This window comes from Camponotus vicinus, unplaced genomic scaffold, assembly GCF_025532165.1.
Source record: "Camponotus vicinus isolate PSW18456_S1 unplaced genomic scaffold, iyCamVici1.0 SCAF_12, whole genome shotgun sequence".
NCBI classification, from domain to species: domain Eukaryota; kingdom Metazoa; phylum Arthropoda; class Insecta; order Hymenoptera; family Formicidae; genus Camponotus; species Camponotus vicinus.
In genome coordinates this window covers 4,270,001-4,297,591 of record NW_028141948.1, presented here as the reverse complement: position 1 = coordinate 4,297,591, position 27,591 = coordinate 4,270,001, and the positions used below count along the sequence as shown (strand labels likewise).

General features: G+C 32.3%; 2 protein-coding genes across 3 annotated transcripts in view; one reads left to right on the top strand and one right to left on the bottom strand.

Annotated features, from left to right (window-relative positions):
• LOC145962956 (uncharacterized) overlaps nt 1-27,591 on the bottom strand; it is a 176,882-nt gene that overhangs the window by 48,771 nt on the left and 100,520 nt on the right. The gene's annotated exons all lie outside the window — the stretch shown is intronic.
• Nucleotides 16,999-18,918, top strand: LOC145962972 (uncharacterized). The gene is made up of 4 exons (XM_083084509.1): nt 16,999-17,523; nt 17,603-17,722; nt 17,804-18,644; nt 18,817-18,918. The coding sequence occupies exons 1-4, from the start codon at nt 17,293-17,295 to the stop codon at nt 18,840-18,842; spliced, it is 1,218 nt and encodes a 405-aa protein (XP_082940635.1). The 5' UTR covers nt 16,999-17,292; the 3' UTR covers nt 18,843-18,918.

The following is a 27,591-nucleotide window of genomic DNA, read 5'->3' as shown; positions in this document are numbered from 1 at the left end:
GTGATCGACTTCGGGCTCGACTGCGTCCTCTCCGTAGCTCTTTGGCCATGTTGGTCATCTGCTCTGTGAGAGTGGCTACCTGCTGGGTAAGTGTCTCCATCTGTGATGTCCATGCGTTCTGTGGGCTACTGGCTGCTGCTGCTGGTGGACGTTCCGTGGCTAGAACGAGAGCTCGGCTGTTGACCTCGTGGATTCGGTCTCCCTGCTCTGCTACGTCTTGTAGTTTGTCGCTCTTCCTTGTGGCCAGGATGGCCTGTGTTTGCGGTGGAAGGCGCCCAAGCCATAGTGTCCGCAGCAAGTCATCGGAGACTGTTGTTCCTGCTAGCGTTGAAAGGTGCCGTAGGAATTGTGTCCGTGCGTGTGGAATGGTTTCCTGTCTCCGAGCTCTTCTCTCTCCAGAAGTTGCCTGATCCGCTGCTCTTGCGAATCTGTCAGCCGTTGTATGAGAGCGCTCTTTATAGCTGAATATTTGTTGCTGGAGGGGGGGTTCGTGATTACGTCTATAATCTCCCTCGCTTGTCGTGGTTCTAATTTGGACAGAACGTATCCGTACTTGACGTCATCGTCGGTGATGATGCTTAGAGCGAACTGCCCTTCGAGTTGCGCAAACCACAGCTCCGGATCGTCTGGCCAGAAAGGGGGGATGCGCATTGCGACTCGGTTGATGCTGGTATCATCATCTTCCACGATTATTGTGATCTCCTTCTTCGGCATGTCTGTTTTTCCTACAACGTCGGTTGGTCACCAATGTAGCGCTTTATGTTCAGGCGTGTTCGTAATTCGCTCGTGGAAGGATTTGCAGAGGTTGCCGAGATTCTCGTGAATAATCGAGGCGATGTAACAGTAGTTGGTTTATTCTGTACACTATATACAATTATTTTTAGGTTGTTTTTGGTGGCCCTTACAAGGGCCGTTATTGTATGCGGAGTTATAGCCGCTCTCTATAAGTTATGTGTGGCCAGGCCTTAGTGACTTTTAAGGACCCTAGACAGTTGTTGTTCTCGTCTACTTGGTCCGTTTGCGTGGCCGTGCTGTGACCGGGCGTTTCCCAATCGGAGTCCGATTGAGTGCTCTGATCGATAGTGTGAACTGCGCCGACTTGAGTCCCCCTGTGGACACGGCTTGAAGGGACCGTCTGTGAGGCCTGGTCCGTTCGTGAACACGACGACGGCGACGGCGGCAACGGTGAGACTGCGACTGGAACGCTCCAAGGTCCAGTTGGCGAAGTGTATCTTCGTATGCGTATGTCCCAGACTTCGAGCAGGTACCTTGGTGGACGAGTAAATCTCGGTGGTTCCAGGTCTATCTTCTCCAGTTTCCAGGGCAGAAGCTGGAACGAGACCTTTTTCTCTCCTGCCGACTGGTTGGTGCAGGGTGCCCTGGGCGCCTCTTTCCACGGTGATCTGACCGGCCCTGGTGATCGGGGCGTCGAGAGTGGCCGTGGAATGTGACTCCTCCGCCGTGTAATGATGCGAGAGCGCGAAGCTCTGCCACAATTAATTCCCGAGGAGGTATTATCTCCTCGTGCAAAAAAGAACAAGTCTTGGCTATCGATATAGAGAGCTATGATGCTGTACTATTCTCAAGCCGCGACTCGGTGTCCTGTCGTCTCGCGCGGTCTTATATAGCGAGGCTGCCGAATTTCACTTATGCGAAATGGTTTGCCCCTGCGGCCATCTGTCGGCTCGCCGCGTACCGAATCGCCTTAGGGCTCGTACCGCCGTACGCGTAGCGCGTGTACGGCGTACGGTTCAGTAGGCGCTGATTGTGTGGTGGATCGTAGCCGCCACAATTGATAATAAGTTTGATTAATATTCATGTAAAATATAAACATTAATATTCGCATGATTAAAAATGTAAAATAAAGTTTTTCTTCCTTCTCGAGAGAGTGTAAGCTATTATAAAATACAAGGAAATAAATAATGAGTAATCACGAATTGTACTTTGTTAATAAAAAATCTAATGATTCACGCTATAGATTATTCCTATATTATTCTTCAACCTTTTTGTTTTTTAAGAATGAACTCTTATGGAGCAAATTTTTTTCTTTCTTTTGCGCTTTTGATGATAATAAAGTGAAATCGAACTTCTGTTCAAAAACTGGAGGCAAATTATCACTTTCGTTAATCATTCGATAAATCACCTTACTTTAACGTAAGAATGCAACGAGATGACGGCCATTTCTCATAGAAATATTGAGCTTTCAAAGGTTAACTTATCCACCGGCTTAATCAATGTGCAGGCATTCGTCAGACTTTTTTGCGAGCATAGCGAGGCAAAGCAAGGCGAAATGTTTCGCCTCCTTGAAAGCTTTCAAGGAGAATCGAAGAACCGAGGAGTTGTTGTGTGTGTATGTAGCTAAGTGTGTGTGCGCGTGTGCGGTATCATAATAGCGTAAAATATAACGAAGCATTTACTAGAAAGACGGATCCTTTTACTTTGTATCTTTCCATATCATAGTATCTTTACTTCATATTTATTCAAATACCAAACGAATGATTTTATACTTCAACCAACATTATAAGAATACTACAGAATGAAGTTTATATAGCACTATTACATGTTTAGATTTTTATCTTACAGTCCATATCTTTCATTATATAGTTTAATCAATTGCAGTAAAATTATGTTAACCTTTTCGTACCTCCGGGACATATATGTCCCACCTACGAAAAAATTCATAACTTTTAAACAAATAATCCTATCGACTTCTACCTTGGCTTGTTTTAAAGAAGAAGGTTCAAGCTATATGTAAAAAAATCGCGCACTTTGAAATGTAATGTTTACAATACAATATAATTATCTAAACTTTGCAAAAAATCAAACTTTTAGAGAATGAAGATTAATGCATATTAATTGAAAAATCATAAAATTTATGCGCTAATTATATAAACTTAAAGTTTTATTTAAATGTGATTACAACTTTATTATGATAAATATTTTAATAATTTATATGTGTAATCAAAGTAAGACGACGCGTGCAACGGACATCCAAGTCTCGCGGCAGATGCGTGGCTTGCAAAAAAAAATGTATGACAACGCTATGAGTCGAACGTGTGTGTGTATATTCAGGAAAAAACATAATATATTGGGTGTTAGAAGAGTCTGGACACGGTCGAATATCTCGATAAGGAAGAGTTTTACTAGAAAGTATTTCAGACAAAAGTTCTATAGCTTCGAGGGGGACATAACATAGTACCATTGGTTTGACCTCAAAGAATTATTTGAAGGTTACATGAAGGTCATCTTCAATTTCTTAAATGGAACCCTCTATTTTTTATTGCATATTCTTGTAGCTTATCTCGAGGGCTTTCCAAAACACTATAATAAAATATTTTTCCCTCAAGTACTTATTGAGTTATGAGGCTCCAAAGCAGTACTTTGCAGTACTTTGACATAAAGTACAAAATATCTTGTTATGTTGTCATGTTATGGGATCAAGTTGATCCTTAGGTATCATTCCAAGGTCAAATCAACTTTTCACCCAAATCTCTGTAGTTATGCATGTTATGCAGAAAAAATTTCGAATCATCCTACTTTTAGCGCTATCCAGGAACAACGACGTGGACGTAGTAGAATTCTGTTCCCTTTGGGGTGCTTGATTAACGTGAATCCCCTCGCCTCTCACGAAATGATGTGACCTAGTTGATTAAGTGTTCGAATTGCTGTCCATTTGCTGTTTGACAATGACCTAGGCGCAAGTATAAATTATCCAGAACATTCCGTCTTGTTTCTGGCGTGATAAGGTCTACTTGGCGCACAATGCGATTCTTAAGTTCCCCTAAATCAATTGGTTTTTGTAGCATAAACGCATTATCTTTTAGGTACCCCCATAGAAAATAATCTAATGGTGTTAAATCTGGAGATCTTGGAGGCCATTCAATAGTACCACGTCTTCCCATCCACCGATTTTCAAAGATTTCGTCCAAATAATTTCGGACTACGACCGCAAAGTGAGGCGGGGCATCGTCTTGTTGAAACCAAACTTTTGTAAGTCTCCATCAAACAAATTTTCAGCGGCGGGTATAACCATTTCGTAATAGGTTTAAAAAATAAGTCTCTCCATTCAAATTTCCATTTATGAAAAATGGACCAATAATTCCACGGGCGCAGAAGCCAGCCCAAACGTTTAGTTTCCGAGGATATTGAGTATGGATATTACGCATCCAATAAGAATTATGATCAGCCCAATAGCGGCAATTATGCCGATTTACCTCACCATCTAATTGAAAAAAAGCTTCATCCGAGAAAATAATGCGATCGAAAAAAGTACGATCAGCATCGTACAGGCGTATCATTTCATCGCAAAACTCTATCCTTCGATCTGCATCATCCTCATACAATTTTTGAGTAAGATAAATTTTGTAAAGATGCCATTTCTTTTGTAAAGATGCCATTTCTGACTTAGAATATGATGAACGGATGCATTGCTTATCTCATGCTCCAGTGCCGCTTTCCTCGTAGAAGTATGAGGATTTTCGACAAACGTTTGCAAAACCTGTGCACTTTTATCAATGTTCGTCGCTGATTTTGGTCTGCCAGAACGGGGTCAGTTCTTCACAGAACCTGTTTGTTCAAATCGTACGACCGTTTTTCGTACAGTAGAATTTGAAATCGGTGGACGATTTGGATAGGTGTTGTTAAATAAAGTAGCTGTCTGCTCATATGACCTAGTGCGATCACCATGACCCCGCATCATTAACAAGGTAATTCGTTCTCTTTCAAACAAAGACATTTTAAGAAACACTGAAATCTTTTTCAGCGTAGCAATAAACCAATACTTTTATTAGGGCACGACAGATCGCCTCCAGACAGAGTTCACTGTAAATCAAACTCCAATTTTCAAAACAAAGTTAACTACTTCAAAAGTATTTTTTTCTAACTATCCGAATCTGCAATGGTATCTAAGAAATATCGCAATGAGATTACAGTTAAACAAATGAAACACTGAATAAACTGACGGTCAGTTCTCCCACATTAGTACTAACATTTGTACAGTACATAAAGTACGCAATCTTTGTACAGAAGAAGAAATTTTAAATGGGAATCCCCCTAGTTTTATACCTTTTGGATTTGGAAAGGCGTGGTACTATTGAATGGCCTCCAAGATCTCCAGATTTAACACCATTAGATTATTTTCTATGGGGGTACCTAAAAGATAACGTTTATGCTACAAAACCAATTGATTTAGGGGAACTTAGAGATCGCATTGTGTGCCAAGTAGACCTTATCCCGCCAGAAACAAGACGGAATGTTCTGGATAATTTTTACTTGCGCCTAGGTCATTGTCAAACAGCAAATGGACAGCAATTCGAACACTTAATCAACTATGTCACACCATTTCGTGAGAGGCGAGGGGACTCACGTTAATCAAGCAAGGCGCATTTCCCCAAAGGGAACAGAATTCTACTACGTCCACGTCGTTGTTCCTCGATAGCGCTAAAAGTAGGATGATTCGAAATTCTTTCTGCATAACACGCATAACTACAGAGATTTGGGTGAAAAGTTGATTTGACCTTGGAATAATACCTAAGGGTCAACTTGACCCCATAACATGACAACATAACAAGATATTTTGTACTTTATGTCAAAGTACTGCAAAGTACTGCTTTGGAGCCTCATAACTCAATAAGTACTTGAGGGAAAAATATTTTATTATAGTGTTTTGGAAAGCCCTCGAGATAAGCTACAAGAATATGTAATAAAAAATAGAGGGTTCCATTTAAGAAATTGAAGGTGACCTTCATGTGACCTTCAAATAACTCTTCAAGATCAAACCAATGGTACCATGTTATGTCCCCCTCGAAGCCATACAACTTTTGTCTGAAACACATTCTAATAAAACTCTTCCTTATCGAGATATTCGACCGTGTCCAGACTTTTTTAACATCCAGTATATTTAAAAAAAATCAAAATAAAATCAAAGCTCATATTTTAAATATATTGATATTTAAGCTTTTCATTGTCGCCATCTTGAATCTGCCACTTTTAATTTAAATTTTGATGGTAAATTTGGAATCAGCATCCCCAAAAACCTGTAAAACTGTCTTCATATGAAACACATCTCTTTTGGGAAAGCCGGAGGTACGAAAGGGTTAACTTACAAAAATCATGTAATATTTATAAATTATAAAATTATTATTTATAATTTTAGCGAAAATAATAAAAAATAAGATAAATAAAATAAGATAAAATTGAATAGCAATATATACAATATTGTTCAAGTTTGACTTGAAATTCGCGTGAATGCGAGTTCGCCGATATCGCTCAGAGAAAGCGAAAGGTACGAGGGGAAACAGAGACAGAGGAAAGACAAAGAAGGACAAAGTTTAAGAGAAAGCAAACGGATAAGAGAGAGATGACTATTATTGGAGCGCGTAAACAGTCGAGGTCGCGAATCATTTGAAGGAAAGAAAGAGACGGATAGAAAGAATATGAGAGAGTAATGAAACCGTTGACACTTTTAAACGAGTCTGAAGAGTCTCGGAATAATCATTAACAAAGTCTTTATTGCATGTACATAAGGCTGGCGCGATTTCATGCGCGGTTCGAGGGTATCGAAACTAAATACGATCTACGTTGTCCTTGATATAATCACACGAAATTCCTAAAGCTCTTAATTAACTGCACGCGACTGTCGAATTAACAGGCGATTTAATTGGTCTTTCTTTGTGCTAAAGCAAGATCCCGACTTCGGATCACTCGTCACTCGCGAGACTATAACGGTTTCCCGAGAAGAATCCGCCTCAACGAACGTTCCTTCTTCACTTAGATTTCTCGGAAGATAAAAATCCGTTAAAAAATGGTATTGAACGGTGATCGAGCGAAACCTCTCGAAAAACAGTTCGGAGGGTGGGAGCGAGTCGAGTTGCGCAAAGTGAATTTTTCGAAGCCTCCTCAGGAGTAACAAAGACCCGAATATGATTCTCTCTCACGTTTATATTTATGAATTCATTTTATATAAGCGAAGTAACGAACCTTTCAAATAGAAGTACATCGATGCGCATAGACACATACAGAAAGACAAATACAGACTAGAAAATATAAATTATTGAACATAATAAATTAATACAAATAATTAATACAATAAATTAATATGGTCGATATATAACATGATTATTTAGTTTGACTCTAACAAATATGTTTGACTTAAATATTAATTTCATGCATTATTACACTATAATCTATTATAAAAAATAATATATAAGAATAATAACAGTATATACATCACAAATGTGATTGATTTGAATTATGAAAATTTGTCATAATATGCATTATATTATTATTGACACACACAGACACATACACATGTGCGCGCGCGCGCATTATATTAATATTAATATAATATTAATATAATGCATATTATGACAAATTTTTATTGCATGTAAAGAAAATATAATTCAAATCAATTTGGGATGCATATATTGTTATTATTTTTATATATTATTTTTTATAATAGAAAGATTATAGTGTATTAAATTAATGTACACATTAATTTTTTTTATTTTGAACTTTACTTAAAATCTTGTGTGTGTGTGAGAAAAAATTTTATTTATTCTCGCGATTTATTTATCGCAAGAAATCATTTTCTTGCTGTTCGTTATGTAAGGATTCGTATGTACCACATATAGATTTTTAACAATAAGGCGGTTTTTGTCTAAACAAATTTTTCTGTATACACTTTATAAAATAATGATCAACTTAACTAACCATGTTTGATTATTATTTAAAAATATTTAAGCATTTGACTTAAGGGTCGGCTGGAGTAACGGACAAATTCCGCATTGATATTGGAGACCTCACGCGGTGACAATACGAAACTCCGGTTACAGGGTTACCAACCTGAGAAATAAATTCTCGGTCTCTATGTGGAGGTGTATGTCCGTATACGTACAAACACCATTGCATTGCTCGCGCGGACGCACCGTAGAGAAGAAAGAGAGAAAAGGATCGACAATCATGCTATCCTTGTTCCTCTAGCATATCGTTTTACGGCCGAGATATGGCCTGTGGGCCTATTCTGTATCTTCTTAACGCAAGCGTTATAATTGTAACGCATGCGTTAAATAATTCGTAAAGCATATTTCGTACTTTCCTATTCTTTAAATTAATGCGTTACTATTTTAACGCATGATATTACGAAGCTAGCGTTACATGAACGTTATGCTATTTGTTACTAAAAATTCGTATTCTGTAAGATATCAAAACGCAGTTTTTAATACATTTGCTTGCGTTACGTAAAATAACGCTAACGCCAGTCATTGAGCTGCATTATATTTAAATGGTTACAAAGGTAAGTATCTTTGTAATTATAAATATAATTATAAATATATTTTATATATTTTTTTATTTGAGATATTTATAAGATATTTAAAAATTAAGAATATAAGATAAAGATAAGAATACTTTTATAAGATATAAAGGTTATATTTGTTGCAAGGTTATACTTGATTAATAAATAAATGACTTATATTATGATGTTGGGTGTTTTGGAAGCTGTAGAAGAGGAAGATATCATGAGGCAAAATTCTGTTTTAATAAAATCATTACGAGATGATATTAATCCGTTTAATATGATAGATCGACAATTTATTAAGATCTTTCGTTTATCAAAAGATGCAGTGCATTATTTTTGTAATGTTCTACAAGTCCCTTTGCAGCGCACACGATCAAATGGATTAAGCGTAGAAACTCAGGTAATTATTAACATAAAACTAATTATAAATATAATACATTCTTATATGAATATATGTGTGTGTGTATTTCAGTAAAATTAAACATATACACATGTTAAATAATATTAATTAACATGTGCAGGTTGGAAATGATTACCTTGTCTCTCTGTCACAACCTGCTGTTAGCTGAACATTAAAAGCAGTAACACTTGCTATTAATCAATTAATAGCAAAAGATTGGATTCAATTTCCGAAAAGTGAAGAGAAACGAGCTGCTTTGAAGACAAGGTATATTTTTATCTATTCTTTAGTGATTATTTTATTATCGGTACATCTTTTGAATATATTATTTTAAACAATATATTTATAGATTTCGAGAAGAAAGAAATTTCAAAGGTGTCATAGGTTGCATTGATTGTACCCATATTGCAATAGTGAGACTGAAAAAACATGAAGAGGTATATGCAAATCACAAAGGTTTTCATTCTATCAATGTACAAGCAGTAAGTTGTCTTATTATAGTTTTCAATATATTTTGAACCTATATAAAAAATATATAAAAATTGATTAATTTTATGATAAGGTGGCGTCACATGATTTAGAAATTCTAAGTATTAATGCCAGATTTCCTGGAACTGTACATGATAGTTTTATTTGGAAAAACTCTGCTGTTGAGAAGAAATGATACGAGAGAAGAAATGATACGTCTATGGAATTCCGGAAATCATTCGACATGGTTACTAGCCCAGTTAGCCAAGTCTGCTCGAACAGATTTCGCCAAGTGCTTGCTAAAAATTGTTGTCAGCAAAAAGGCTACAATTTTGCTACAAAAGTTGTTATTGTTGAATAAGCTTCTATATTAAATAAATGAACCACACAATTCGTATTAACTGGATATTTATTATAACATTCGGGTTACGCTTGTAGATTACGACTAACTAACTACCCAGTAAGCAAAATGTTAACAAATTGCGTGCAAATTGGCAGCAAATTTAATCAAAATTCCACACCAAATCCATAGCCATTTGTGTTCGCATTAAGCTCGTGTTTTGCTAGCAAATCTTGCTGACATAACCTGACAGCAAATTGGTGACAAAACTCGAGCAAAGCTTGCTGACATGTTGACGTCAAATTGTCGGCAAAAACCGAGCAAGATCTGCGCGCGCGCAATCTGACAGCATATTGACGGTAGAAACCGAGCATGATCTGCTTTTGACCAAAGTGCAATAAAATTTAATATTACAAAATAAGTTTTATTGGTAAATTATAATTTTCTTTTCATAAATAACTATGAAATGTAATGTTATATCGTAGTTATATCTCACGTAGCAAATTCTCTTTCAACTTAATTAAATTAATAATAAAGTAAATTGTGAAAATAATTAAATTTAATTTATAAAATTGCGACATAATTTATATGATAATTAAATTTTTGCTTTATGCTTCAAATAGGATAATTTTCCATTTATCCTGTTGATTCTAATCAGTTTAATATTCTCATATTAGGCTTGTATGAGATATCAAAAATTAAACCAATAGAAATATACTTTTGATCTTTTATTAATAGCCACTAGCAGGCTTTATATCTACTTCTAACAGAAATTTGATTGCGAGAAAGCGTGCATCGCGTAGCGGAAAGCGAAGGAACTATTGAATCAAGGCATCTAAATACCGATTATGCAGGTTTTGCTCGGTTTCTGCCACCAATCTGCCGTCAAATTATGCGCGCAGATCTTGCTCGGTTTTTGCTGCCAATTTGACGTCAAGTAATGCAGCAAGCTTCGCTTGCTTCTTGCCGCCAATTTGTTGTCGGATTTTGTCAGCAAGCTTTGTTCGGTTTTTGCCACCAATCTGCCAGCTTAATCAGGTAATAACAACTCTTGTAGCAAAATTGTCCTGCCTTTTTGCTGACAACAATTTTTAGCAAGCACTTGGCGAAATCTGTTCGAGCAGACTTGGCTAATTGGGTAACTAATTGATTTTCTTTTATTGCGTTGCGCCGTGTACTCTCTCTCTTTCTTAGCATCATCATAGATGGCAGCATACGCACTATTTTACTTATAATAGAATACAAATGTAATATATATCCAACACACTTCCTTACATTTTATTTTATTACCATTCTAATTCTCTTTTAGATTCAGACTTTTAATTTTAACATTTCTCTGAACTTTACAAACTTAGCTTTACACAACGACTTCGTAAAAATATCAGCAATATTATTTTCAGACTCTATTTTAATTATATCAATCAGACCTTTTGCGTAGTTTTCATTAACATAGTGATACTGTACTTCAATGTTTTGAATTTTTAGAAAAATTTCCGCACTTTGCAATAATTAACGCTCCTGAGTTATCTTCATATATTTTTACAGGTTTACTCGCATTTACATTAAACGCTTCTTTCAACATTTCACATATAAAATTTACATCAGTTACAGCTTCCGATAAAGCAACATACTCAGCAAATGTTGACGATTTAACAACTGAACTCTGTTTATGCGATTTCCAATAAATTACATTTCCGAACAATCTTATAACATATCCAGACGTAGACTTTCTATCGACAGTATCACCTGCCCAATGCATCGACAAAACAATCAATTATGTCACACTTTTCATTTTTATTATAAGTCATTTTTACATCTTTGGTCAAATATAAATACTTTAGAATTCTAAGTGCATATTTAAAATGAGTATCATCATAACAATTTTGAAATCTACTTAAATAGTTTACACTAAATGCAACATCTGGTCTGGTACTTGTGCTAATATATAAAAGTTCACCTATCACTTTCCTATATTGAATATTCATATTCACTGGTTCTGCAGGTTCTAACTTTAAATTTATTTCCATTGGTGTATTATATAACTTTGCATTTTCTAAATTATATTTTTCTGCTAACGATTCAATATATTTAGTTTGGCTTAACTTCATCACATTTTTCTTTACATCATAGTCAATATCAATTCCTATATAATTTCTTACTTTACCCATATCTTTCATTTTAAATCTTTTTGATAGCCTTTCTTTAATTTCATGAATTCTTTCCTGACTTTTACTACAAATTAGCATATCATCAACAAACAGTAAAATATAAATGTATTCGTTATCTTTAGATTTTACATAAACAATAATCATAGTTACTTCTTTTAAAATTTAAACCTTCCATTTTGTTAAAACATTCATACCACATTCTAGGACTTTCTCTTAAACCATACAACGCTTTAAATAATTTAAAAACTTTACCTGTACCATCCTCATAACCTTTAGGCTGATTAACATAAACTTCAGACATTATTTTTCCATTTAAAAAAGCCGTTTCTACATCCATTTGTTCTATTATAAAATCATTTTGACAACAGAAAGCTAATAATGTTTTAAGTGTTTGCATTTTGACTACTGGCGAATAAATATTGTCTACATATTCCTCTTGTTGAAACCCTCTAACTACTAATCTAGCTTTATAAACATTCTCATTTTTCTTTTTATATATCCATTTTACATCAATAATTTTCTTATCTTTAGGTTTTTCTACAAGTTTCCAGGTTTTATTTTTGTTCAAACTTTCCATCTCATTATCCATAGCTTTTTGCCAATTTTTGTTTTCACTGCCTTTTATCGCTTCCTCAAATGAACTAGGTACCATCGCATTACAATAATTTACATAGACATATTGAGAAACAAAATCATCATTTACATAACGACTGTTTGGTTTCTTTTCTCTACTTGAACGTCTTGGATTTATTTGATTACAATCTTTGTCTCTTACTTTATCAGTTATAACTTGCTCAGATACACTTTCTTTTATTGACTCACTATTATGATAGGATTCGTTCTCACTCCCTTCACTAGATTTATCTTTTGTGCTTTCATTGTTTTCACTATCATTAAAACCTATAAGCTTAATATTTTCTTCAATCACATCAACGTGCCTAGCATTAATTACTCTATTATTTACCAACACTCTATATCCTACTTCTGTATATCCCAACAATACTCCTAAACTTGCTTTATTATCCCACTTTGATTTTCTCAATTGTTCTGTACTCTAACATAAACTCTACTTCCATACAATTTCAAATATTTTACACTGGGCCTTTCATTAAAAAATATTTCATACGGTGTCTTTGTTTCAATAGTGCAAGCTAAGGTTCTATTTTTCAAATAAGCTGCTGTTTGTACTATCTCTGGCCAATACATCCTGCTAACCTTTGCCTCTTTTAATAAACACCTAGACATATCCATAACAGTTCTATTGTATCTCTCAGCTACTCCATTTAACTCATGCACATAAGGTGGACATGGAATCATACGTATACCTTTCTCTCTAATAAATTTATAAATACTTGAATTTAAATACTCTTTGCCATTATCACATCTTAAATTTTTAATTTTCCTTCTTGTTACATTTTCTACCAAATTAACATATTCTACAAAACAATCATAAACATCAGACTTTGACTTTATTGTATATATTTTGGCCAGTTTACTAAAATCATCTATAAATGTTAAGAAATATTTTTCCCCTCTATAACCTTCTGTCGGATGTGGACCGTTCAAATCAGTATGAACTATTTCTAGAATTTCCTTAGCATGTTTCCTATTATTTTCAAAAGATAAATTATGCATTTTACTTTCTATACATATTGCGCATTTCATATATTCTGTTTCTACTTCTTTTGGCAAACCCTGTAATAATTCATTTTTGCATAAAATATTCAAATAATTAAAATTAACATGACCTAGTGTACGATGCCATTTTTCTTTCAAAGACATTTTTTCATTATCATCATTTTTAACAACACTAGAATTTACTTCGCTGTTTTGATTATAATTTTTTATGTAACTTGTCATATAATATAAATAATTATCTCTCTTATGAGCAATCGCTATTAATTTCTTATTTTGATTATAAATTTTTGAAACATTATCATATGAAACTATTTTATTTTTCTTTGTGACTCTAGAGTAGCTAATTAAATTTTGCTTCATATCTTTAACATAGAAAACATTAAACAAAATTATTTTTGATCTATTTTTAAAAAGTTCAAAATCTGTAATTATTTTACCAATCTTAATCGCTTTTAATATTCTACCATCTCCTAACCTAACATCTGTCGGTTCTTTTAAAACAACATATTCACTAAATAACCTATCATCATTTACTATATGGTCCGTACAACCGCTATCTAGTATCCAGCTTACTTGATTTTTATTTAGCCTAAAAATGTTGCCTACTTCAGACGCATTTATCTCCGTAATAAACGTATTTCCGCTGTTGGCCTGCTCACTTTGATGTCCATGATGACTCGATGATGTATTCGCAGCGCCTCTGTAATTTCCTCGGTAGTTGCCTCGTTGATAAAAACTTCGACCACGGGACCGACCTCGATTATACCCGCCGCGTCCTCGCTGATCCATAAAATTCTGCTGATAACAATCCTTTTGTAGATGTCCGGGCTTGCCGCACCTATAGCAATTCTGCTGATAACAATCTTTTTGTAGATGGCCGGGCTTGCCGCACCTATGACATTTCCTTGTATCCGTCGTGAATGCATTTGACTTAATATTATTTTCTTCGTTTGTCTTTTCATTTGGATTTTTCTCCTCCAGCGATTTTAATTTTATTTTGCTTTTCAAATAGTCCACATTTCTCTCTTCTTCCTTTAATGCAATCCATCAAATCTCCGATGTAACTGTACGAGTGTGGTAACGCCTTTAACATGTATCTTAACTTTTCTTGCTCTGTAATCTTAGCTCCTGCCGCTTTAAGTTCATTAATCTGCTTTTTCAAATTCGTCGAAAAATGTCGTCACTTCAGAAAAATTTTTCAACTTTATGTTTTCCAGGTTATTTCTACACACAATTTGTAAAGCCGATTCTTTCAAATACATCTGATCAAATTTTTTCATAATTCCATATCCCATACAGCACAGAAGCTTGCATCAACATTGCTTTAATGTTACAAGATTGCACATAGCAGTGTAATGCTGCAGAAATATTGTAGATATTATTTTGTACTATTACTTTGGCAATGTTGCAGCAACATTTTAACATAGCGAAAATGTATAACATGTGTTTCTTTACTTGCTGCTATGTGGCGACACCAAACTTAACTAACTCGTATTTGAATTTTCATTTAAAGTGGATATAAGGCCTACAGAGGATTAATGTAGTAATTATATTTCTTATCTTGTGTCAGTTAAATTTCTGATAAACTTGATTTATTTAATATTCTGAATCCTAATAAAGGATCTAGATTATTAAACAAATAATTTGTTTAATAATCTGGATTCCTCGTTGGGATTCAGAATATTAAACAGATTTTTCTTCATTGAATATATATATTTTTTTTATTATCTTATAGAACATTTTATTTCATATTTTATTTTTGTTTTTCTGTACATTATTTCTATGTATTTTTCACATACACACATATGTAAATGGATCTTAACAATTTTTAAATAAAAATATGTAATTAATTCTAATTAATGTTTGTTCTTTTATATCATTGTAAGAGTATATAAAAACATAAATTAAAAAACTTATGATATAAGTAAAAGTTTGCAATGATTTTATTCAAGATAACATATTATAAAGTCATATCTAAATATATATATTTAGATATGACTTTACAATATATTATTTTAAATAAAATCATTGGAAGAAATAGTTTTTGATAGATGAATCTTGAAAGTTTATAAAAACATATAAAATAAAAAATCTTGATATAAGTAAAAGTTTGTAATGATTGTATTCAAGATAAGATATTGTAAAGTCATATCTAAATATATATATTTAGATATAAATTTTTATTTATATCAAGATTTTTTTATTTTATGTTTTTTATAAACTTTTAAGATTCATGTATCAAGAATTATTTCAAAAAAATGTTTTATATGCAATATTGCTACATGATTGCAGCAACGTTGCATTTTTTCAAATATATTACATTGCAATATTGCTGCGACATTTCGTTGTAATATTACAAAAAGCGGACATCTTAACGTTGCCGCAACTTTACAGCAATGTTGCAGCAAAGTTTCGCAACCGATTTGCAATATTGCAATGTTTCAATGAAATTATTCTGCAATATATTTGCAACCTTTCTGTGCTGTATGGGATGCCGAATCTATATCACCAACATATTCAAGTTGTTTGTTTGAAATCGAGCTATATATATAATTCACTGCTTTAATATTTGCAGTATTCCAGTCAGGTTCTCCATCACTACTAACCTTTTCTCTTGTTGCAACTTCTTTGCATTTTTTAAATTCCAAAAACTTCAAAATTCTCTTTTTCCAATTAGAATAATCACTTCCATCGAATATTGCCATAACCATATCATCCACTTTTACGTACGACATTTTTTTATTCTTTTTGATACGTCAGTTCATAAAAAAATTTTCTTCTTTATTTTTCTTCTATTCAACCACGCTCTGCTACCATGTTGAATAAGCTTCTATATTAAATAAATGAACCACACAATTCGTATTAACTGGATATTTATTATAACATTCGGGTTACGCTTGTAGATTACGACTAACTAACTAACTAACTGATTTTCTTTTATTGCGTTGCGCCGTGTACTCTCTCTCTTTCTTAGCATCATCATAGATGGCAGCATACGCACTATTTTACTTATAATAGAATACAAATGTAATATATATCCAACAGTTATTACCTGATTAAGCTGGCAGATTGGCGGCAAAAACCGAACAAAGCTTGCTGACAAAATCCGACAACAAATTGGCGGCAAAAAGCAAGCGAAGCTTGCTGCATTACTTGACGTCAAATTGGCGGCAAAAACTAAGCAAGATCTGCGCACACAAAATTTGACGTCAAGTTGGCAGCAAAACCCGAGCAAAATCTGTGCAGGAAAGTCTAATGACAAATTATCAGCAAAAAGCAAGCAAAACTTGCTGCATGACTTGACGTCAAATTGGCAGCAAAAACCGAGCAAGATCTGCGCGCATAATTTGACGGCAGATTGGTGGCAGAAACCGAGCAAAACCTGCATAATCGGTATTTAGATGCCTTGATTCAATAGTTCCTTCGCTTTCCGCTACGCGATGCACGCTTTCTCGCAATCAAATTTCTGTTAGAAGTAGATATAAAGCCTGCTAGTGGCTATTAATAAAAGATCAAAAGTATATTTCTATTGGTTTAATTTTTGATATCTCATACAAGCCTAATATGAGAATATTAAACTGATTAGAATCAACAGGATAAATGGAAAATTATCCTATTTGAAGCATAAAAAGCAAGAGTTTAATTATCATATAAATTATGTCTCAATTTTATAAATTAAATTTAATTATTTTCACAATTTACTTTATTATTAATTTAATTAAGTTGAAAGAGAATTTGCTACGTGAGATATAACTACGATATAACATTACATTTCATAGTTATTTATGAAAAGAAAATTATAATTTACCAATAAAACTTATTCTGTAATATTAAATTGTATTGCACTTTGGTCAAAAGCAGATCATGCTCGGTTTCTACCGTCAATATGTAGAGACCCTCAAGGGAGAGTCTGGAAACGTAACGTTCACTTCGTGATTGGTGCAGCCATTTTGCAGCAAATTTACTAGATGTTACATTTTAGATGAGTTTTGATCAACTGAAATTATGCACCTTTCATTATATTCGAGGTTATGCGTCTAATTATACGTACAGAGTAACAATGATGGGTTGTTGCGTGTCACAATGTTTTAATAGTTCCCAAAAAGGATTTATTATGAAACGCTTTCCTAAAAATCCAACAAGAAAAGCATTATGGGCAACATGCGTTTCAAGGCTAAATTGGACACCGAGTGATAATGCATACATATGTGAAGTAAGAAATAACATATGTGTAATATATTTTTAATAAAAAAAAATAAAATAAAAATATAATAAAAATTTTATGTTTATAGATACATTTTCCAGATAACATGTGGGAAACAACTCGTGTTGATGGTAAAAGAAAATTAAAATCTAACGCAATACCTACTCTTTTTCAAAATTATTTAGTAAAGACAGAATCATTAGTAGAGGTAAGACAAATAAAATATTTTTTTAAAATACATTTTATAAATAAAAGTAAAATAGTTAATGTGACATTTCTTATTTTGTAGGAAAAAGATCCAAATTACAACAGAGATGAATATAAAGCTATAAATATTGTAGAAAATCTAAATGAAAATGAACATGAAGTTATGAATGTCATAGATCTAAATGAAAATGAACATGAAGTTATGAATGTCACAGATCTAAATGAAAATGAACATGAAGTTATGAATGTCGCAGATCTAAATGAAAATGAACATGAAGTTATGAATGTCGCAGATCTAAATGAAAATGAAAATGAACATGAAGTTATGAATGTCGTAGAAGATCAAATCGAAAGATCAACAATAGCAGTAAGTCAAAATTTCCAAAATGTAAATATGATCGCGAACAGAAATATATTAGTAAAAAAATATCAACGTTCAATAAAAATACAAAAAGTTATGAAAAATAAAATTAGACAACAATTAGCTGAATTAAAAAAATTAAAGGAAAAATTAAGAAATATGAATAAACATACAAATATATTAGAAAAAGTTTTTAATAGTGATCAGATTGAATTTTTGGAAAGAGACGGGAAAAAGATAAAAAAGTGGTCTTCTGCGACAATAAAAAAAGCATTAAAATTAAGATTTACATGTGGAAATAACGGTTACGAGGAATTGATAAAACAAAATATACCATTACCATGTCTTAGAACTTTACGAAAAAGATTAGAACATCTACAATTTAATGATGGAATTGATGATCAAATTTTTGAGTATTTAAAACTTAAAGTAGATGGTTTTAAAGATAATAATGACAAAGAATGTATGCTTACTCTTGATGAAATGGCTATTTTACCAGGAACTTCATATGATGTTTCTACTCATACTATGATTGGAAATACAACTTTACTAAATAAAACAGGTAATGTGCATGCTACCCATGCTTTAGTGTTTATGATTGCTGGTATAAGTAGCCGATGGAAACAAACTGTCGGATATTACTTTACCTCCAATAGCTATGATGGCTCATTATTAAAACCTATAATATTGCAGATAATTAAAAAGGCTCATACAATTGATTTGTTTATAAATAGTGTTACTTCTGACATGGGACCTGTAAATATGGCAATGTGGAAAGCATTTGATATATATGCCGGCCGATATTCCACATGTAAATGTTATTGTATACATCCAGAAAATCCACAACAAAAATTATATTTTTTTGCGGACGTTCCACATATTTTAAAAAATTTAAAATGTTGCTTAGCTAATAATAAAATTATTGAACTTCCTATTGAATTTCAAGAAAAATATAAACTTACATCTCGTCTTGTAAAGTGGGAACATTTTGATCATCTTGTTGCTTTACAAGAAAATTTAGATTTTTTACTAACTCCAAAAATTAATAAAGATGATGTACAACCTAGCGGACATTTCAATAAAATGAAAGTATGTAAAGCAAAAAATCTTTTTAGTAGAGATGTAAGTTCATCGCTTTATTTTTTAGCGAACGAAGAATCAAATTTAGATTTAAATACAACAGCATGGTTTGTTGAAGTTATTTCTAAATGGTTTGACCTTATGACTTCACGTAGTCTAACATTAGCTTTAAGCAAATATAATAAAAATAAATATGAGGAATCTCGATTATTTTTATTAGAAGTTATTAAGCTCTTTCAAAATTTAAAAATTGGTGAAAAGGGCCATTACAAACCTGTGCAAACTGGAGTAATTATATCAACTACTTCAATGTTACATTTAACAGAATATTTACTTAATGATAAAGCATTTAAATTTGTTTTAACAGGTAGATTTTCGCAGGATTGCTTGGAAAATTTTTTTTCAGTTATACGTTCAAAAAATGTTACTCCTACTGCGCTTCAATTTAAAAATAACTTAAAACTTATTTCAACCGCTCAATATATTAAGACAGTAGAGAAAAGTAATTATGATGAAGATGACAGTGATATGATAACAGAATTTTTAAATAATTCTAATTCAACCAAAAAACAAAGTATTAGTGCTCATTGTAATAGGCCACTTTCCCCAATTTCATTAAATAGTAATATTGTATTTCATAATATTGAACTCAATGTACTGTATAATATAGCAGGATATATAATTGCAAATATTAAGAAAAATATGACTTCTTGTAATAACTGCATATTGTCTGTTGGTTCACAAAACCCTCAAAATTTTAAATATAATAATTTTGTTTTACTTAAATGCTATAAAAAAGAAACGCTTTTTTTTGTTAAACCATATATATTTGATTTTTTTTTAAACATGGAAACTATTTTTAGAAGTTATTTTCCTTGCGTGAAAAATAAAAACATAAATTTAAAACAATATTTTCAAAATAAATTTGCAATAATTAATTGCAATATTATAGATTGCCACAATTTAAGAAGCAAAATTATATCTAAATATATCATATTTAAACTAAAAATAGCAAATAAAAAAAGAACAATTAAAAAAAGATCTTATAACAGTAAAACGATGCATTGCAATGCATTGTAATGTTAAATAAATAGAATTTTATTGTATTTAATACGCGAGTTTCATTATTTCAAAATTTCCTAGAAAAGTTACTAGTTTGCTGCATAATGGCGGACGTTTTCCAGACTCTCCCTTGAGAGTCTCTATCAATATGCTGTCAGATTGCGCGCGCGCAGATCTTGCTCGATTTTTGCCGACAATTTGACGTCAACATGTCAGCAAGATTTGCTAGCAAAACACGAGCTTAATGCGGACACAGATGGCTTTGGATTTGGTGTGGAATTTTGATTAAATTTGCTGCCAATTTGCACGCAATTTGTTAACATTTTGCTTACTGGGTAGGTTAATATATAATATAGTTAATATATGTATTATATATATATATATATATATATATATATATATATATATATACTCGTATATACAGGGTGAGTTTTAATGGTTGTGTCAATCTTTTTATCATACGGGAGATTACCGATCGCAATTTTAATAAATTGATTGATACGCAGATGTCAGTTAATTGAATCGACCGTATCGAAGGCCGAAATATAATGTGTACAATTAAAGCAAGTTAAAAGCTGAAATTATGTAGTGTGGATTTATTATTATTATTAAAGCTATGCATTTATTATTATTATTATTATTTTTATTATTATTATTAAATATATGTTATTATATTTATTATTATTATTATTATTATTTTACTGTGATCAAATTAGGAATTTATTATTATACATATTCGATATATTAAAGCGGAAGAAATACATATTTAAAAATTCAATTCAGATTTAACACTTTAACGTTTTATGTAAAACTTTATTTCAAATTCCGCATTTATTTTTGTGATAAATTTTTATTCTTTTATGTGCTAAAAATATGCAGCAAAAAATTTTCTTCCTTCTTAAAATAAAATTACGCAATCGTTTCATAAGAATGTATTTCTTGTGGAACAATTGCGTGATTTTATTTCAAGAAGGCAGAAATACTACATACTTTTAGCGTATAACAATAATAAAAATTTTCATCATAAAAATAAATGCGGAATTTGAAATAAAGTTTTACATAAAACGTTAAAGTGTTAAATTTGAACTGAATTTTTAAATATGTATTCTTACTGCTTTAATATATTAAATATGTATACGTAGCTTTAATAATAATAATAATAATAATAATAATAATAATAATAATAACAACAACAACAACAACAACTGCAACAGCAACAGCAACAACAAGAACAAGAACAAGAACAAGAACAATAATAATAATAATGATAATAATAATGATGATAATAATGATGATAATAATGATGATAATAATGATGATAATAATGATGATAATAATGATGATAATAATGATGATAATAATGATGATAATAATGATGATAATAATGATGATAATAATGATGATAATAATGATGATAATAATGATGATAATAATGATGATAATAATGATGATAATAATGATGATAATAATGATAATAATAATAATAATAATAAGTGCGTAGCTTTAACAATAATAATAAATCCATACTACATAATTTCAGCTTTTAACTTGCTTTAATTGTATATATTATATTTCGGCCTTCGATCCACTTAACTGACATCTATGTATCGATCAATTTATTAAAATTGCGATCGGTAATCTCCCGCATGATAAAAAGATTGACACAACCATTAAAACTCACCCTGTATATATACTGAGTGTTAAAAAAGTCTGGACACGGTCGAATATCTCGATAAGGAAGAGTTTCATTAGAAAGTGTTTCAGGCAAAAGTTGTATTTCTTCGAGGGGGACATAACATGATACCATTGGTTTGACCTTGGAGAGTTATTTGAAGATCACGTGAAGGTCACCTCCAACTTTTTAAATGGGACACCCTATATACTTTTACATATTCTTGTAGCTCATCTCAAGAGCTTTCCAAAACACTATAATTAAGTTAGTTTTCGTTAAGTACTTTCCGAGTTATGAGGCTTGAAATAATTTCTTAATTTTACATAAATCGTAAAATATTTTGTAAAATATTCATTTTTCGATTACCTTACCTTAATACTTTTATATACAAAATAATGAGAGGAATCAATTGGTGTAAAGAAAATACATAGTTATTTTTAAGAAAAAATATGATTGTTAATTGCAAATTACATATTTTTTCTTCGAAACAACTATGTGTTTTCTTTACACCAATTGATTCCTCTCATTATTTTGTACATAAAAGTATTAAGATAAGATAATCGAAAAATGAATATTTTATTAGATATTTTATTGTTTATATAAAATTAAGAAATGATTTCAAGCCTCATAACTCGGAAAGTACTTAATGAAAACTAACTTAATTATAGTGTTTTGGAAAGCTCTTGAGATGAGCTACAAGAATATGTAAAAGTATATAGGGTGTCCCATTTAAAAAGTTGGACCTTCACGTAACCTTCAGGTGACTCTTTAAGGTCAAACTAATGACACCATCTTACGTCCCCCTCGAAGCCATACAACTTTTGTCTGAAACACTCTAGTAAAACTCTTCCTTATCGAGATATTCGATCGTGTCCAGACTTTTTTAACACCCAGTATATATATATATATATTTATTTATTTTATATATTTAGTTCATTTATAATATGTACTGTAAATGCGTAATAAATATTTTCTAAAATAAAAAGGTGATGCAGGATATCCTTTATAACCATGTCTCATGACTCCTATCCTGAATGCGCCAGCAGAAAGTGCAGAAGTACGCTGTACTCAGTGTCATAGCTCCACACGAAACTGCGTAAAGAGAATGTTCGGACTATTAAAAAATGTATGGAGATGTTTATTAGGACATCGTGTATTACATTATGATCCTATTATGGCAGCAAATATTACAGTAGCTTGTGCTGTATTACATAATATGCGACTTCACGCCAATTTAATGCATGTAGAATATGATATCGATGAAGAAGGTGAAGCTGAAGCACAACAAAGAAATATATTATTAAATAATATTCGAATATGTGAACGTATTAGACTTCAAGCTGAGGAATTAGCCGGTGCAGAAGATGTAGAGCATCATATTAACGATAACAGAATGATAGAAGCAAGGAGAAGCAAATAGAGGCAAATATTTCGTTCGCAATTTGGATTGCGTAATATATAAACTTAAATAAAGTAAAATATGAAGTAAATCTCTGAAATTAATATATTTTATTGAATATTTTATAATAACAGGTATATTATTAATAATTATAATTTATATATATTAAAAAAGTACCAAATAATTATTTTTTTATAAAAGCTTCCATTGCTTTGTCTAATACTTCTAATGTCATTTCTTGTAACATTAATTATTTTTCATATAATTTATTTCGCAATTCTGTTGCAGCTGCCATGCGATTTAAACTTTCTGCAATTTTCTGTAAAAGAGAAAGAATGTGTGTGTGTGTATGTACCCATGGATGAATATTAGTAGGCGTATCTGGGAAGATACACCATTATCCGAGCCATCTATTAGGAGCACTCCGAAACTAATGCCTCCTATTTATTTCAATGGAAACTATCACAGATAAAAAAAGTACGATAACACTATGTGATAGAGCACATTCTTAGCTACAAAAAAACGTACTTTTAAATATTACTATAGATATATCGTTGCCATACACATGTATATCTTCAAACATGCTGACCATCCTAAAACTGTCTGATACATATCAGAAGAACCTTCAGACGTGTAGCAAAGCTTTGAAAATAGGGCTTTTTCATTTATGAACTGTCATCGTCGATTTCAACACTTTGAGTCCAAGTATCTCGGAAACTGGGCATTTTCTGAACTTGTGGCCATTGAGACTTTTGATCAGGACAGTCTGAACTTCATCATACTAAAATTTCAGCCAATTTGACTGGGCCCACTTTTCCATTGGTTTTGTGCGGGGTCCTTTATATGCTCGTTATGTATCGAGCGGAAAGAACGAGTTATCAACTAAGAGCCATCACACACAAAATTGCATAGCTGCATATGCATAACATAAGACCATATGGACCAATGAGTATCGAGTATTATGTTATGTAAATCAATATGGCGATTTAATACTCGATGCTCATTGGTCCATATGGTCTTATGCTATGCATATGCAGCTATGCAATTTCGTTTGTGAGGACCCTAACAGCGTAGCACAGTGGGTAAGACGCCTGATCAGTACGCTGCGTGTCGCTGGTTCGAATCTTATTTTTGGATTTTTTTTATCTTATTATTGTGTATACATACATATTTTTATTATTTTAGCAGACAAATTAGTATTTTAATTATAAAATATATTTAAAAATCATTGAATTTATTTATTTGCTATGCAATGAGAATTATAATTAAATAATGTTTATTTCATAAAAAACTCGAAATTAATTATTATTCATAATTCTCATTGCATAGTAAATAAATAAATTCAATGATTTTTAAATATATTTTATAATTAAAATACTAATTTGTCTGCTAAAATAATAAAAATATGTATGTATACACAATAATAAGATAAAAAAATTCAAAAATAAGATTCGAACCAACGACACGCAGCGTACTGATCAGGCGCCTTACCCACTGCGCTACGCTGTTAGTTGACAATTCGTTCTTTCCGCTCGATACATAAAGAGCATATAAATTTTCGACGCTACTCGCGTCTCGATATCTCGATACGTACGACAGCGTTATACGTTTTTCTCTTTTAGTTTGTTATATTAGATATTTTTATAACTGGTAAATATATTATATATATTTGCTAATCATAAGAAAATATTGTGATCCAGTATCTTTTTATATTAAAAAATCAAATCGTATAATTCTTAAAAATGAATATATATATACATATATACATATATATATACAGGGTGAGCCATTTTAATTAACGCACGCAATTATTTCGGAAACAAAGCATTTTAGAGAAAAATATTTCAGACAAAAGTTTTATGGTTTCGAGGGGGCCATAAGATGGTATCATTGGTTTGACCTTGAAGAGTTATTTGAAGGTCACATGAAGGTCACCTTCAATTTCTTAAATGGAACCTACTATTTGTCATTGCATATTCTTGTAGCTTATCTCGAGTGCTTTCCAAAACACTATAATTAAGTACTTTTTTGTTAAGTACTTTCTGAGTTATGAGGCTTGAAATAATTTCTTAATTTTACATAAACCGTAAAATATCTTGTAAAATATTCATTTTTCGATTACCTTACCTTAATAGTTTTACGTACAAAATAATGAGAGGAATCAATTGGTCTAAAGAAAACACATAGTTGTTTTGAAGAAAAAATATGTAATTTGCAATTAACAATTCCATATTTTTTCTTAAAAACAACTATGTGTTTTCTTTACACCAATTGATTCCTCTCATTATTTTGTACGTAAAAGTATTAAGGTAAGATAATCGAAAAATGAATATTTTACAAGATATTTTACGGTTTATGTAAAATTAAGAAATTATTTCAAGCCTCATAACTCAAAAAGTACTTAACGAAAAGGTACTTAATTATAGTGTTTTGGAAAGCTTTTGAGATAAGCTACAAGAGTGTGCAAAAATGTATAGGGTATTCCATTTAAAAAAATTGAAGTGACCTTCACGTGACCTTCAAATGACTCTTCAGTGTCAAACCAATGATACCATCTTATGGCCCCCTCGAAACCATAAAACTTTTGTCTGAAACATTTTTCTCTAAAATGCTTTGTTTCCGAAATAATTGCGTGCGTTAATTAAAATGGCTCACCCTGTATATATATATATATATATATATATATATATATATATATATATAATTATTATTATATTATATATATTTATATTTGGCTTGTAAAATAGATATATTTATTTACCTTGCGTTCCAATTATCATACCTTACTGGCTCTTGCGAATTTTTAATTAATAATTTAATTATTTATTATTTAACTTGCACTTTATTATTTATCACTACTCAAAATGCGGTTAATGATACATGTCACTAATGACACATATGACACATGTCATTAATATCGCAAATATCGCAAAGCGTCATTAGCGCAATCTTCTGTCGAGAGTAGGAAATGTACGTTTTCTCTTTCTATGTGTTGTGTATATGTGCGTTGATGACCATGATGATAAAGACGTTTCATAATTGAAAATTTTCATATTTCGACTTTGCGTTATGATATCTCCGTTTATAGATCACGCAGCACAAAAATAAAGATACTTTCTTTATACAATTCAAACCCACTCTATCGATTAAGGCTAGTAAGAATTCAATCTGTTCAGCCGTTATTGAAATCCGATAATCTGAGTTACTCTCAACTGTCCGACTCGCGTATAGATACACGGAGTGCCGCGCTAATGCTTCGCATGAACTTGGCGCGAGACACTACCGTGTCTCTTGATATATCGCCATGTTAATGCGTTACTTGAAACCTTACAACTTTTGTCTGAAATATTTTTGTCTGCCGCGCTCAGTTTTTGAAATATTCGGCTGATACGGGTGGTTTGCGACAGCCTGTATATATGTATGTATGTATGTATGTATGTATGTATGTATGTGTGTGTGTGTGTGTGTGTGTGTGTGTATGTGTATGAGTGTGTGTGTGTGTGTATGTGTGTGTGTGTGTATGTATGTATGTATGTATGTATGTATGTATGTATTGCGACGCTTTTTATTTTTAATTTTTCAATCCTCCTCGGGTGTTGGAGGGGAGGATGTGAGAGGGGGAGCGAAAACGCCGTCAAAAAAAACACAAGGCGGATAGAGATACTCGCGCTCGGAGGAACTAAGATGGAGGGCGTTCTCGCGCGAGCCGCGGCGAAGCGAAGGCCGTCTCGAAATCTCGAAGATGGGCGCCAGATACGGTCTTTCACGTATCAATTCGCAAAATCGTCAGAATAACGCGAAGAACATTAGCCTGTTTCGCCACGGGCCGACTAGCTCACCTAACGGTAGAGGGGCAGGGTCCGTTGAAAAGGATATTGAATTATTTTATGCGAGGCGGTCGGTGATTACGAAAATTGACGAACACAACGGGATTTAACGCTCACGACAAACGAACACTCAAATAAGTTACGCGAATTTAATAGAAAAGAGAATGTAACAAATTTATTTAAATAAAAGAAATATAATAGAAAAGAATATAAAGGGAAAGAAATAACAAGTTCTAGAAAGAAATAGTAATAATGACATAAATTAGCGAGACTGAATTAACGAAATATAACTGAGTTTAACATAAATGCGAAAATTTGAAATAACGTACAACAGATCGACAGCGGTGATAACAATAGCAATACGAAATCGAGATCATAAGACAGCGGAGATATTTATCGTCCTCCAGGCCCGTTTTTATGGCCGGACTTTGCGAAACCGAACGGCGTTTCGAGAGCGTAACGGAAATTT